At 40.9% G+C, this 15,258-nt stretch overlaps 1 protein-coding gene and 1 pseudogene across 4 annotated transcripts in view; one reads left to right on the top strand and one right to left on the bottom strand.

Annotated features, from left to right (window-relative positions):
- Nucleotides 1-14,691, top strand: part of LOC146455067 (uncharacterized) — a 37,820-nt gene extending 23,129 nt beyond the window's left edge. For all 4 annotated transcript variants that reach the window (XM_085094739.1, XM_085094741.1, XM_085094742.1 and 1 more), the window contains 2 exons: nucleotides 9,089-13,252; nucleotides 13,853-14,691. In XM_085094739.1, coding sequence (XP_084950865.1) covers nucleotides 9,089-13,228 — 4,140 coding nt within the window. In that variant the 3' untranslated portion in view covers nucleotides 13,229-13,252; nucleotides 13,853-14,691. The remainder of the gene's footprint in view (nucleotides 1-9,088; nucleotides 13,253-13,852) is intronic.
- Nucleotides 4,417-5,611, bottom strand: LOC146455068 (uncharacterized; annotated as a pseudogene).
- Nucleotides 14,692-15,258: the final 567 nt, after the last annotated feature.

Below are 15,258 nucleotides of genomic sequence, written 5' to 3'. Positions count from 1 at the left end.
GTGTGACGCGATGAGTTGTCTCAGTTACCAGGGTAGCCCCACCCGAATAATTTACTTGGAAACCCGGAAAAACTTTGTCTTCGCTGGTGGTGAACCCTTGCTCTGGGGTCACCATACCTCCTGTAAACAAGGTCTTACTCACGTTACATCTAGGCATTACAACAAGCAAACATTTTAGAGATTATCCTTGAGACGTATAATGCAAGAGAGGGGAGGGCAGATGCCAACCATTTCAACACTTTTGGGATTATTTATTTATTTATTTATTTATTTATTTTTGCAGTTTAACATATTTTAATTACTCTTAAATCACACAATACAAGGTTTACAATTCTGGACACTACTTACACTTTAAACAGTACTTACGATAATAATAAAAAAACTTTCAGAACAAGCAATGCTAACTCAACTACTTACAATGTTCAAAGTACTGTCAGTACTTACAACACCTTTTTTTTTAAACACTGCTTACACTACTACGCTTTTGGGATTATGTTTAGCATCTCTTACAGTGTGTAGTAGGGGGAGGAAAGACTTTTACTACCTGTTCATTTTTACGATTAGTCTCGTGAAGGCATAACAAGTGATGTTTTCATGGCAAGCAAGTTTGAAATAGGCAAGTTGCCTGAAATGTTGTGCTTTTTTACGCACAAAATCTGTGTTTTCAAAATTATTTCTGGCATTTGTCCATTTGCACTTATTTTCGATTCATTTGAGGTGATTTTGTAACAATCGAAAATCCAAGATGTTAGTCTGCGCAGCTGGCGGTGTTATTCGCGCGTAAATATAAAGTTTTCTTAGCCGGCGGAGAGGTCATGATGGGTGTAAGCCGCGACAACGAGAGGCATAAACTGCAAGAAAATACCACCTGACAGATTTTCAAATCTCCTTTTCCTCATTCTCCTCGCGGTTTTGCTGTATTTTCGCCAAACTTTCTTCTTTCGCCCAACATCCTACCAGCTACGCAGCCTACCAAGATGTCCGATGCAATTATGGTTGCTATAACAATCAATGACGTCAAGTGACTTCGTCACGTGACCACCTTATCTTATAATGGACAAAATTAAGGCTCGGTCAATACCAGTTTTGGAAGTGGATCAAATATAAGTCATACTCCGTTCGAGTGAAACATCAACGGCTCACAGACAAAGAAGAATTATTATATTTACTGTTTGCACGTGAGAATATTAAAAAGGTAGTTGTTTAGACTTAGAGTTGAGTATACATGACGCTTCTTATTTTAAGTGGCCACGTGAGTGGTATAGAAGGGTATCGAGGCAACCGATGTTTCTCTTAAGTTACGATATCGTTCAGGGAAGCCCCTGTATCGATATAGAATGTTTGATATCGAGATCTACCACACTTCTCTCTCTCCTTTAACTACAATGGGTTATCTATGGACAATAAAACGAGGTTACAAATATGTCAACAGAACAAAAAACACAAGGAGGCTGTTCCAACCATGCTCCATTTTACCATGTTTTGGATGTGAATTTACTAATACGTCTATGGATTAAAATAAAACTGGGATATCAAGATTAATTTCTAGGTACCTCAGTTTTTAACATGCATTTTGGAAAACTAGAACCCAATATATCACTTAACCTTAACTGTCCACAAGACTCCAATACGAACAGGAAATGTATTCATTTGTCCATCAAACTCCACTACTAATTTACCAGAAAACCATTTTGTACAACACGAGAAAAACAACAAGATCCGATCCGACTAACAAAAACGTGAAATTTATAGCGAGAAAAACAAAACAATTTAATTCCTAATTAAAAAATTCTTGGCATTGTTTCTTTTGTCCATACCTTCCTCCTTGATATGACGTAGCATATCAACGAACATTTAACCTAGTCAGAGGAGGAACTGCGAAAAAATGTTCTAAGTATTAATGTCACCAGTCCTTTTATAATTCAATCATTGTTCCACAACAAAGTCTCTTGATTCAACATCGTTCTTAAGTAAGTTCCAAGTGACATAACTTTGAAATACGCCTTGTGATATGGTTCTTTCCAACTTGAACTTTCACGACTCTAACATGCCCATCTTGGCCAGGGTAAACTTCAATCACTCTTCCGAGAGGCCAGTGACCTCGTGGTGTGTTGGGTGAAATTACTAAAACTACGTCCCCAACTTTAAGATCTTGCTTGACTTCAGTCCACTTTCTCCTGACATTTTGACATGGAAGCCACTCACGCAGCCATTTGTGCCAGATGTGTCTCACTAATTCTTGCAATCTTCTCCATCTTTTCGTTGGGCTGAAGGTGGTCTCGTCCACTGACTCTGGCGCGAATTGTCCACCAATCTGACCAATTAAGAAATGGTTCGGTGTTAATGGTACATGACCATCGGGACTTGCAGACTAATAGGTTAGAGGTCTTGAATTCGAAAGTGCCTCTGCTCCAGTAAACGCGGTCATTAATTCTTCGTCATTGATGTTTGCGTTGCCTAAAATTGCATGCACAGCCCGTTTCACTGCCTTGATCATTGTTTCATGTACGCCACCAAAATGCGGTGCCAGCTGGGGGATTGAAGTGCCAGGTAACTCCCTGATTCGCTGTAGAGGCTCTGATTCTGTCTTGGTCAAGCACTTCGACCAGTTGGCGCAGCTCTTTGTTTGCCTTACGAAATTTCCACTATTGTCAGATAACATTTCTCGGGGAAGACCCCTCCGATAAGCCATTCTGTAAAAGGCTTTTAAGAACGAATCCGTATCAAGACCATAGGTCATCTCCAGATGAACTGCTCTCGTTGCGAGACAGGTAAACAAACACAAACAAACACGGCCTCTGTGATCCTCTGCCTTGAATGGCCGTGATAAAAGGGCCTCCGAAATCTACTGCCATCTGGGCAAATGCTCGCAGTGATAATCTAAGTCTTAACTGTTGTAGAGGAGCCATAACTTGCTTGCTGCTTTAGCTTTTCGTCTTCGACACTCATTGCACTCCTTCTCCCATTCTCTAATTTCTTCGCGACCAGATATTATCCAAAACCGGGTTGATAAAGCCGCCAATGTTTGATTAGTTCCACTTGCATGCTTCTCTTTCTCGTGATAATGCTTGAAAATTAGGGGCAGGATTCTAGGAAATCGGGCGTCTTCTGATAAGAACTCTGCATATCTCAGTCGACCTTCACTCCTGATCTGGCCCTCTTCATCAAGTCTTGGCTTTAATCCAAGCATTTTGCTGTTCTTTGGTAACTCTCTTTGGCAAAGAAGCGCTGTGTACTCGTCGGGAAAAGCTTCTTGTAGTGCGCTTTTAATCGCTTGAATTTCTGCGTCCCCAATTTCTCCTGGCTTTAGCTCTCCACTCTCTCTTTCATGAAGTCTGCGGTTGTTTATGAAACGATAGACCCATGCTTGAAACCTGATAAACTTTTGCCGACTTGAAAATCGATTTGGATTCAAACACCATAAATGCTTATTCTCTTTAAGTGAAATCATTGTTCGTTCCTCGACATAAACATTTGCTTGTTTGGAGAATTCTCGGTCATTCCTCTTGATCTCCATTGATGTCGTTTCCTGATCTACGTGGACACGATTTATCGGCCATTCCGACTCGTCGTTTCCAAGGAATTCAGGACCGTTCCACCACTTCTCGCAGTTACCTAGCTCCGATACTTTTACGCATCTTGTAACAAGGTCAGCTGGATTTTCTTTGGTTGGAACGAATCGCCATTGCTAAGGATCAGTCAGACTCTGAATCTCTCTCACTCGGTTTGCGACAAACGGTTTAAATGACCGACTTCTTCCTCTGATCCACCACAGTACATTCATGCTATCAGATGAGAAGGTTACTTGATTCAAGGCACTGCCTAAGGCTTTGGAAGCAGAATCTGACATTCTTAACCCGAGAACCCTGCCATCATTTCCAATCTGGGAATAGTTGTCGTGGAGAGTGGCGCGACTCTTGTCTTAGCAGTCACTAGCCTTCTGGATACCAATCCACTCTTATAACATACTCTTAAGGAGATGACAGCTCCATACGCATCCTGCGATGCATCAACAAATGTATGCAGTGTTTCTGAAAGCAGTGCCTTGTCCTCTCTTAAACGCACACACCTTGGAACTTTGATTTCAGGTAAATCTCCTAACTCACTGAGCCATGTCCAAGCTCTTCTAGCCAAATCGCCTTGAAAAAGGTCGTTCTAATCGAGTCCAGCAGCCCACATCTCTTGCAATAGAACTTTAGCACGAATGAGGAACGGTGCTAAGAAACCAAATGGATCAAACAACTTCGCAATCTTCTCTAGGAAACTTCGTTTGGTCAGTTCCAACCCGTCCTCTGGAGGATTTGCCTTGAATCTTCATCTGGTAACCAGGCGACTCCCAGTTTCTTCACCTTTGGCACTCCACTACTGTCAAGATGGAGTTCAGACGCTCTATCCTCAACTGGAATCTTTTCGAGAAACTTAGATGAATTTGACAACCGCTTTCAAGCTCGCATCCCTGCTCTTGACCACAGCTTGTCTAATTGACTGTACAGTTCCAAGGCCTGGTTATCGTCCGCCACAGAGTCCATACTATCGTCCATGTAAGTAGATTTCAGCACAGTCTCAGCGGCCATTAGCAATTCGTCCTTGTGCGTCTTGGAGTTCACTTGAGCCACAAACTGAGCTTGAAATGGCCATGAGTTTACTCCAAACACCACGCGATTGAATTCAAATTCTTCCGGCTTCTTCTCTTTTTCTAGTGATCTCCAGAGGAAGCGCAGATATGTTCGGTCTTTTGGTGCAATTTCAATTCTCAAGTACATTGCAGCAATGTCACAAACTAATGCCACGGGATGTTGGCGAAAACGTAGCAACACATCGTTCAAATCCTTCTGCAGCCTTGGTCCTGGCAGAATTGTGTCATTCAAGGAGACTCCTTCACACTTAACGGAAGCATCGAATACAATACGAGTTTTCGTCGTAGTTCTATCAGGCCTTACAATAGGAAAATGAGGCAAGTACCACTTTTTTGATGGTCTGCTCTCAGCTGGATCTATCTTTCGAATGTACCCTTTGTCAAGGTACTGACTGATGCATTTGGAGTAAGCTTTTCCAGCCTCAGGGTTGTTGCGCAACCTCTTTTCAGTGTTAAACAACCGACGCACCGCCATCTCGTAATTGTCTGACAGTTCAGGTTTTTCATCTTTCCATGGAATCGCCACTTGATATCTTCCATCCACGTACTTGATGGACCTCTCAACTTTTCTCTAGTGCCAATTTTTCGTCGAAATGCAGGATTTGTGCGTCTTTAAGCGTCCCAGAAGCTTCAACCCCCCAGAAACTGCGAAGTAGAACAGTAACCTCATCTGAGTTTTGCCTTTTGTGCTCGTACGAGGTAAGTATGGGTGAAACTCGTTTGCAAGTCGCTCCCTTTAAGACCACTAGGAGATCCGACACATGTCCACCGCAAAGGCGTAAGTCTTGCCACTGGTTCTCCCGATCTTCCTCCAACGTCTCTGAACGAATAATGTACCTCAGCGTAATCGACTCCGATGAGTATGTCTACAAAAGGGCTGCTTGGCCCTGGATCCGAAAATTGTATGTCCTTCAGGTGAGTCCATTTTGCGGCATACGCCCCCCAGTTGATTGCTTTCATGTTTCCAGTCACCCACTCGGCGGTAAATGCATTGATAGCTGTTTTCACGCTACCGTCTAAACTCTCAAGCTAGACTTTAACTGGCATGGTCTCGAAAGTCCCAGTTTGTCCATTCAAGACGTTAAACGGTGACTTGAAGTCCAAGTTCCGCGGCTACGTCTGCATTAATATACGTCTTCATAGAGGCTACGTCCAATAAGGCGTTCATTTTGAGTGTTCGACCACCATTCTTTACGATCACAGGAACTGTTGTCAATGCTAGAACTCGTATATTTGCATGTTCTGTCACCATTGTAGTGTGGGATCTCTCTGTCTGATGGTCAGCGGAATCCTGAGGGAGTGAAGCGACCAACGGTTTCCTTTCAGACTCGACACTCAGGTTGCTGTTCCCGGCTGATGTTTCACCACTCGGTTTTTTCTGATCTGACATCAGCTGACTACTTTTTTGTTCTATCTGTTCAATTCCATCTTGGTGTTGATTCCTGTGGGTGTACTGTAATCTGTTGTGCTTATCTCTGCAATTGTTTATCCCACATATCCTAGTTCTGAAACACGCCTGGCAAAAATGGTCCCCTGTTAGGAAATGGAAACACAAATGAAGACGCTTGGCAACATCCCATCTCTCTTGAAAACTCATGGCTTTGAACTTCTCGCATCGCAAACTCCATGCGGTCCATTACATACTTCACAAGGGCGTGACATGTATGCTGTTTTTCTGTGGTTTTCCGTTTTCTGATCTCGACCAAAGAACGTCGACTTCTCGCTATTCTTCCGATTTCGCTTCTGCTAGAGACTCTTGCTTGCTCTGTTAACTGCCCAGATAGTCTCCGAAGCCACGGTTTGAAATTCAGCCTCTTGTACGATTAACTCCTTTAACGTTTGCACTGATTCCCAGTGACCATTTTCGTACATCCATCGATGATAGTGGGCTAACGCTGACTCGTTCAACTTTTTGCACAGATTGACATGTAATGTTCCTTTCCCCAGTTCTTCATGTCGATTGACTTCTTTGAGATTAACTACAAGTACGTACAAGAAATCTGCAACCCTCTTTAAATCTCTTGCGTTGCCAGGGCGAACGGACTTAATGGCCTCCAAATTCTTGCGAATTTTCGTTGGGTTTTGCGGATTGAAGGGGATCCTTGTAATCACTGGGAATTTCATCACTTCTTCTCGGGTTCGACAATTTGTACGTCGAAGGTGGTAACTTCTTTTTTCTTTTAATCAGTTTTGGAAAGTTTCCTCCTTTAAATTCACTCATCGACGAATCACTCGAAGGTTACGACGGTGTCTTCTGTAAGAAAGAAGAGAGAAAATCTTTCACGTTCGCGACTTGTTTGTCGGTGTCTTCTATCACTTTGTCTATTTCGTCTTTGGAGCATTCCACATTTCTTTTGTCAACTTTCTTCTCGTAGAGAACGACTAAATCTTCCACTATTTGGATCGTTTCCATCTTCTTTTCTTCTCTTTCTTCAAGGGCTGTTAGAATAGCATCTCTGTCAATGGTTTCTTCCGTCATCAACTTCATCAAGCGAGTATAAAATTTCGTAAGTTGCGTTTTTGCGACCCGTTTCTGTTTCTTGACTGTATCGATGATGTCCTCATTTGCATCGGCTTCGTTTAAAACATTCTCGTCATCTCCCGCACTCATATTGAAACGTCCACAGAACCTCGCTCTGTTACCAAATAATTATGTCCACAAGACTCCAATACGAACAGGAAATGTATTTATTTGTCCGTCAAACTCCACTTCCAATTTACCAGAAAACCATCTCGTACAATACGAGAAAAACAACAAGATCTTATCCGACTAGCAAAAACATGAAATTTGTAGGGAATACGTGAACAGAATTATTTTGAATGTCCCTCGGGCAAAAACAAAACAACTTAATTACTAATGAAAAAAGTCTTGACATTCTTTCTTTTGTCCATTAACCGCTTGTTTGTTTCAAGAATTGAGGTGCTTTGATTTCTAAATTTTTGGAAGATATTTGCGATGAGTTTTAACCATGAACGACAGTATCGAGTTATTCCAGGGCTAGAAATACCTCGCTGTTGAAACGAAACTATGCTAGTTGGCGTCTAAGGTTTGAATAAAAAATAAAACGAATTTATTTTGAGTTTACATGTTGTAAACGCCCATGCAGAGTATAGAGATCTATTGAGTCTTTTTCTTTTATTTCGATTGAGATAACATCATAAAGTGGTTACGGCTCCCTAAACGCTAACTGGCGATTGGCCCATAAACTTTGACTAACACTTCCACACGTACTTGGGTTCGTCATAAAGAGATTAAAGTTTAAAACCTTTTTTACGCACCACCAGCAAAGTTTGATTATTGGCAAGTTCCTTGGAATCCAAAAAAATTACTAGACTTAATAGAAAGTTCTTCATCCATTCAAACAACTAACTTTGATAGATTGCTTGCCATAAATCTGAGCAAAAAACATTAATATCCGCTTCCCTCTGTTTTTCGTTAATTGGAAAAGCGTTTTTGCGTGAGGGTGTATTGTGCTTTATTTTCCTGCTTTTTCAATCCTTATTCTTTGTTAACCTCTTTATGTTCACAAACTAAATAAATATTTCTTTAGTTAATAAATTTCTGTTGTAAAAAAGTTAAGCATATTGAAATGGTTTACTGCATTGACTAAGAATAAGTTTCCTTATTGAACATCAAAATGTGCACGAAGAGCTTCTATTGTGAATAACATTTTTACTTTGAAGCCGTTCCTATTCAAAAAAGGCACGAATTACGAAACAAAACTACAGAATTCAATGACATCAAGGTTCTATAAATGATGGCTATAACAAGTCAATGATAATGTAGAAGAAGGACTAGGAGAAGATGAAAAGAAAACAAGGCAAACCCGCATACAAAATTGTTTTTCTTGTTATCTTCGAGACAACTCCACATTATTAAACAGGTGAACTTGTTAACATTTGTTAAAACGTGTTAACGTTTTTAAATGTCAAATTTTCATTTTTTATAGTTTTTTACTATCATTGTCCATTTGTCGTTTTTCCTCTCTCTAAAAGCTGTTATAATCTTTTATCACGAAAGGCTGGGAACAAATCTTAATTGGTTCATGGCGGTATGTGAGTGTATAATGGTGCACGGTGCGGAAAGCCTGTGATCAAGCTCTCTTTTAGGTCAGCCGCAGGAGGAATGGGGGAAGGGGAAGGGGGGGGGGGGGGGGGGGGGTCGGAAGGATAGCCCCAATCCTCTCGCTCGAGCTGTCTTCCGCGGCTGACCTACAAGAGAGCTTGCTCGGAGGCTTCGGAGCGGATGTCGACGTCGATTAAGATTGATTATAAATGTGTTCTCGTTCCTTAGCTGTTAAAAATCAAGTAGTGTAAAGTTCAATTTCGTGGTATAACACTTGACAGATTATTTCAACGGCTAGTTAAAAACAAAAAAATCAGCAAACCAATTGCGATTTATCAACCAACCACAAGTTACTGGTTCTATGATTGGTTGTTTACGATTGACAGGACAATGGCACCTTTGTGGTCCAAACTGGCAGAGATGCAAAAAGCATCGAAAATATCAAAACACCTACACAAAACCATGGAAGTGACTTAAAAATTGTAAAGAAAACTGGAGAGAAACTTAAGGAGAAGAAGCTGTATAACAATTTTGGAAACAAGTCTTACAGACAAAGAAATTTTAAAAACGCTTTAGAACACTTTGAATGCGACGTAGACATCGCAAAAAAAGTTGGAGACATTTCAGGTGAAGGAAAGGCGTACGCTAATCTAGGCAACGCTTATCACAGTCTTGGAGATTTAAAAAAAGCCATAGACTACCATGAACGTCACCTAAAAATCGCAAAAGAAGTTGGAGACATTTCAGGTGAAGGAGGGGCGTATGGTAATCTAGGCAACGCTTATCACCGTCTTGGAGATTTTAAAAAAGCCATAGACTACCATGAACGTGACCTAAAAATCGCAAAAGAAGTTGGAGACATTTCAGGTGAAGGAAAGGCGTACGCTAATCTAGGCAACGCTTATCACAGTCTTGGAGATTTAAAAAAAGCCATAGACTACCATGAACGTCACCTAAAAATCGCAAAAGATGTTGGAGACATTTCAGGTGAAGGAGGGGCGTATGCTAATCTAGGCAACGCTTATGACAGTCTTGGCGATTTCAAAAAAGCCATAGACTACCATGAACGTGACCTAAAAATCGCAAAAGAAGTTGGAGACATTTCAGGTGAAGGAAGGGCGTATGCTAATCTAGGCAACGCTTATGACAGTCTTGGAGATTTCAAAAAAGCCATAGACTACCATGAACGTGACCTAAAAATCGCAAAAGAAGTTGGAGACATTTCAGGTGAAGGAAGCGCGTATGGTAATCTAGGCAACGCTTATGACAGTCTTGGAGATTTCAAAAAAGCCATAGACTACCATGAACGTCACCTAAAAATCGCAAAAGAAGTTGGAGACATTTCAGGTGAAGGAAAGGCGTATGCTAATCTAGGCAACGCTTATCACAGTCTTGGAGATTTCAAAAAAGCCATAGACTACCATGAACGTGACCTAAAAATCGCAAAAGAAGTTGGAGACATTTTAGGTGAAGGAAGGGCGTATGGTAATCTAGGCAACGCTTATCACCGTCTTGGAGATTTTAAAAAAGCCATAGACTACCATGAACGTCACCTAAAAATCGCAAAAGATGTTGGAGACATTTCAGGTGAAGGAGGGGCGTATGGTAATCTAGGCAACGCTTATGACAGTCTTGGAGATTTCAAAAAAGCCATAGACTACCATGAACGTGACCTAAAAATCGCAAAAGAAGTTGGAGACATTTCAGGTGAAGGAAGGGCGTATGGTAATCTAGGCAACGCTTATCACAGTCTTGGAGATTTCAAAAAAGCCATAGACTACCATGAACGTGACCTAAAAATCGCAAAAGAAGTTGGAGACATTTTAGGTGAAGGAAGGGCGTATGGTAATCTAGGCAACGCTTATCACCGTCTTGGAGATTTTAAAAAAGCCATAGACTACCATGAACGTCACCTAAAAATCGCAAAAGATGTTGGAGACATTTCAGGTGAAGGAGGGGCGTATGGTAATCTAGGCAACGCTTATGACAGTCTTGGAGATTTCAAAAAAGCCATAGACTACCATGAACGTGACCTAAAAATCGCAAAAGAAGTTGGAGACATTTCAGGTGAAGGAGGGGCGTATGGTAATCTAGGCAACGCTTATCACAGTCTTGGAGATTTCAAAAAAGCCATAGACTACCATGAACGTGACCTAAAAATCGCAAAAGAAGTTGGAGACATTTCAGGTGAAGGAAGGGCGTATGCTAATCTAGGCAACGCTTATGACAGTCTTGGAGATTTCAAAAAAGCCATAGACTACCATGAACGTGACCTAAAAATCGCAAAAGAAGTTGGAGACATTTCAGGTGAAGGAGGGGCGTATGGTAATCTAGGCAACGCTTATGACAGTCTTGGAGATTTCAAAAAAGCCATAGACTACCATGAACATCGCCTAAAAATCGCAAAAGAAGTTGGAGACATTTCAGGTGAAGGAAAGGCGTATGGTAATCTAGGCAACGCTTATCACAGTCTTGGAGATTTCAAAAAAGCCATAGACTACCATGAACGTGACCTAAAAATCGCAAAAGAAGTTGGAGACATTGCAGGTGAAGGAGGGGCGTATGCTAATCTAGGCAACGCTTATGACAGTCTTGGAGATTTCAAAAAAGCCATAGACTACCATGAACGTCACCTAAAAATCGCAAAAGAAGTTGGAGACATTTCAGGTGAAGGAGGGGCGTATGCTAATCTAGGCAACGCTTATGACAGTCTTGGAGATTTCAAAAAAGCCATAGACTACCATGAACGTCACCTAAAAATCGCAAAAGAAGTTGGAGACATTTCAGGGGAAGGAAAGGCGTATAGTAATCTAGGAAGTGTTTATGGCGTTCTTGGAGATTCGGAAAGAGCAATAGAGTACTTTGAACGTGTCCTAGAAGTTGCAAAAGACCTTGAACAAATTTCTATGGAAGGAAAGGCGTATTCTAATCTAGGCGTCGCTTATCACAGTCTTGGCGATTTCAAAAAAGCCATAGACTACCTTGAACGTGCCATAGAAAATGAAAAACAAGTGATGGACAAAGTTGGAATTGGCCGTTCATTTTATTGGCTTGGTACGGTCTTTCAATCAACTGGCTCTATATTTAAAGCTGCAGATTGTTTTCAACAAAGCGTAACAACGCTCAATGATGTTAGACATCATCTTGTGTTTAAGGACGACTGGAAGGTAAGCTTGCGCAATTTGCACCAGTATGCATACGTTAGTTTATGGCGTTCGTTGTTATGGCAAGGCAAGATTATGGAGGCTCTGTTATCTGCTGAGCAGGGACGTGCACAGGCTCTGAAAGATCTCTTGGAGTTCAGGTATGCAGCCAAAAACACCCGAGTAGAAACTGGCACAAAAATAGAGACTGTAGCTGACATTTCAGGTTTTCTTCCTTGCAGTACAGTTTTCATAGCGCTTGAACACCAACAAGTAATTTTGTGGGTTTTCCAGAAAGGAGAGGATGTTCAGTTAAGACGAAAACAGATCCCCGATGGTGAACTTGATGTCGACACTTTCTTGAGCTCCTTGATGTCAACCGCAAGGCAGGAAATTGATGTAAGAGCTGTTCTCAAATGTGAGGATCGTTCATTGGATACCTCGAGAGAAGAAAACCTTACAGATGAGAGATCCCTTCCTGAGAAGGGACTAACTAAATCCTCACATCTCCAGCAAAGTGCTTTAAATTTATTATATGAGACTATCATTAGTCCTATCCAAGACTTATTGGTTGACAACGAAGTTATATTCGTCCCCGAGGGTCTATTGTGTTTGGCTCCTTTCCCTGCATTCATAGACTCAGATTCAAGGTACCTTTGCGAATCTTTCAGAGTGCGGGTGATTCCATCGCTGACAAGTTTAAAATTGATCGCAGATTGTCCTGCCGATTACCACATTAAGACTGGGGCGCTTCTCGTGGGTGATCCTTGGGTGCAAGATGTTACTTTCGAGAGGACGAAGTTACAGCAGCTGCCATTCGCACAAGAAGAGGTGCAGATGATTGGGCGAATACTTCACACTACACCGCTCATTGGAAGACAGGCAACGAAGAATGAAGTGTTAAAACGACTCTCTTCAGTTGGTTTGGTGCACATTGCAGCACACGGGCGGATGGAAACAGGAGAAATTGCTTTAGCACCAAACCCTATACCAGTATCACGGGCTCCTGTGGAGGAAGACTTCGTTTTAACTATGAGAGATGTGCTGAATATTCAGATGCGGGCAAGACTGGTTGTATTGAGTTGTTGTCATAGTGCCCGCGGGGAGATTAAGGCTGAGGGTGTGGTTGGCATCGCACGGGCATTTTTGGGTGCCGGTGCTCGGTCTGTTCTGGTGTCATTGTGGGCGATAGATGACGAGGCCACAATGGAGTTCATGAAAAGTTTCTACCAGCACTTACAACAAGGGAACAGTGCCAGTGCGGCTCTGAACGAAGCCATGAAATGCATGAGGGAATGTGACAGGTGTAGTGAAGTGAAACACTGGGCTCCATTTGTACTTATTGGTGATGACGTCACCATGGAGTTTAGTGGAAAGGAATAGTTGACCATCTAGTTGACCTGGAAAGTAAGTAAGCTGCTATTGAAATGCAGAGCTTTTGGAACTACAAAATGCACAAAAGTCCCTCCAATTTCGCTTTTTTAGTTCTGATTTAATCAAAATTTTAAAACCTGATATTTTCCGATATAAAGGAAAAAAAAACAGTTTTCCTAACAACCAAATGCGTTTTTTGAATGTTGTTGTTTTCCTTCTTTGCTTTTCTGTTGTTGTTGTTGTTGTTGTTTTATTTTTATCACTCAGGATTGTTTTCCAGTTGGAAATTGTTTGATGTGAGGCCAGTAAACTTTCACTCCAAAATAGGTTAGCCTTTCATACTCCCTTGGTGATGGCCAATATGATATTTCCTAGCGTTTTACGTTGCAGCCACACATGGTGGGGAATGACTTGATCAGAAAACGATTAAGTCTCGATCTGAAAATGTAAACAAGCTGTTTTTGAAGTCGGTCCAGTAAATATCTAAATCCTTTATAGAATGACAAAGCATAGAGGGTAGAGAAAGCGAAAACAAACTCCTTCGTCACTGGGCACTAAACTTGTTATACGCGATTATTTCAGACTTTTCTAGTTGTCACTCAAATGTATCTTTTTGTTGCCTTTGCTTTGTAGCTACCGAATGTGGAGCTGTAATAAACGAAGAAAAGACCAGGGGATCATTTATGATGGCTTACACGAGGGAGGATCATCATGACAAGACAACGATGACTAGGAACTCGTTAAAAGAACTGTAAATAGCTTGTTAATTTTTAAGTATCGCAAGGTTGTGATTGTTTTTATTAGTAAACGGTTATCAAAGGTCCGGACTCCCTTTCAAATAGTCTTCGCTCTACCTCAGTTCAAATAATGAAATGTGTTTATACTAAAGAAAGAAAAAGCATCGTAGTTCTAATTGACCCAGGAACGTTATCGAGGATGTTATATTTGATAAAGAAATGCGATGATTCTTTACTGCTAAAGCCGCAAGTCGGATGAATGCAAGGAAAGCATAAGAAGAGACTCGATCGGTCTCAAATGATGCATTTAATAAATTTTGTCAAATCTGTACAGTGCAGCAGATACAGGAATTTTGCCTTGGAAACATCGTTTGCTTCGAAATAAATTTTAATCTCGTACGCAAAATAAATGTCATGTTGATGATGTACATTATTAATACAATAAACCTTGAGAGGCATTTTCCTTAGTGGTTACTGGGGAATAGGTCGTATTTGGACCCTTGTAATCGAGACTTCCTGGGACCGCCCATGTACAGTACAGTGTATTATAATCATATCTTTCGATAAGGATGGTACTATTTCCTGGATTTTGATAGGAGTCGAATGTGAAGTATCTGAGACTTTTTCAAATTTTTCATATTTTCTGTTTACACAGATGAAATAAACTAGCAATCCTAAAGTGGAAAATAATTTATTTATAAAAATAAAAGAAAAAAGAAAAAGAACCAAGTTAGTGCCTTTAATAATTAATAGGACTTCTGTTTATCACAGGTTGAATTAAGTTGCGATAGGTTTAATTAAGTCGAAATTTTAAAATTGTAACTTGTTTACGAGGTTAAGGGGAATAAAATAAAATAAATTAATTATTCATCTCTAAGCCTCAATTTTATTTCAGTTGTTTTATTCCCTTAAGCCTCGTAGCCAGGTACGAATTTTATTGCATAGAAAGTCTATTCATCGCTGTTACAACTGCCATTTCCTCACTCTTTATCAGTTGATACTACAACAGTGCAACATGAAGAAGACAGCTCAGAGTATTCGTTCAAAGTGAATCAGCCATATTTCCACTTGTAGTTGACTGCTACTGATTGGTTTCAATTGATCACGTGATGTGATAGGGTTCATCCAAGGAGAGATACTGTCAGTGCATAGTGTCCGTCGGGAGAAAATGCCCGGATGAATACTGACTCGTCCGCACAAACATCTCACATTTATTCTTGCAGTTCACTAACAAACCAGTGAACAAACAGGCTGTTTTTGTGGCATTTTATCCTGTATGGTGTTCATTCGCCTTGTTCTGAC

This window comes from Pavona decussata, unplaced genomic scaffold (assembly GCF_977016875.1).
Source record: "Pavona decussata unplaced genomic scaffold, jaPavDecu1.1 SCAFFOLD_286, whole genome shotgun sequence".
Lineage (NCBI taxonomy): Eukaryota > Metazoa > Cnidaria > Anthozoa > Scleractinia > Agariciidae > Pavona > Pavona decussata.
Note: the sequence above shows the minus strand (reverse complement) of the source record. Positions and strands in the feature narration are given on the sequence as shown.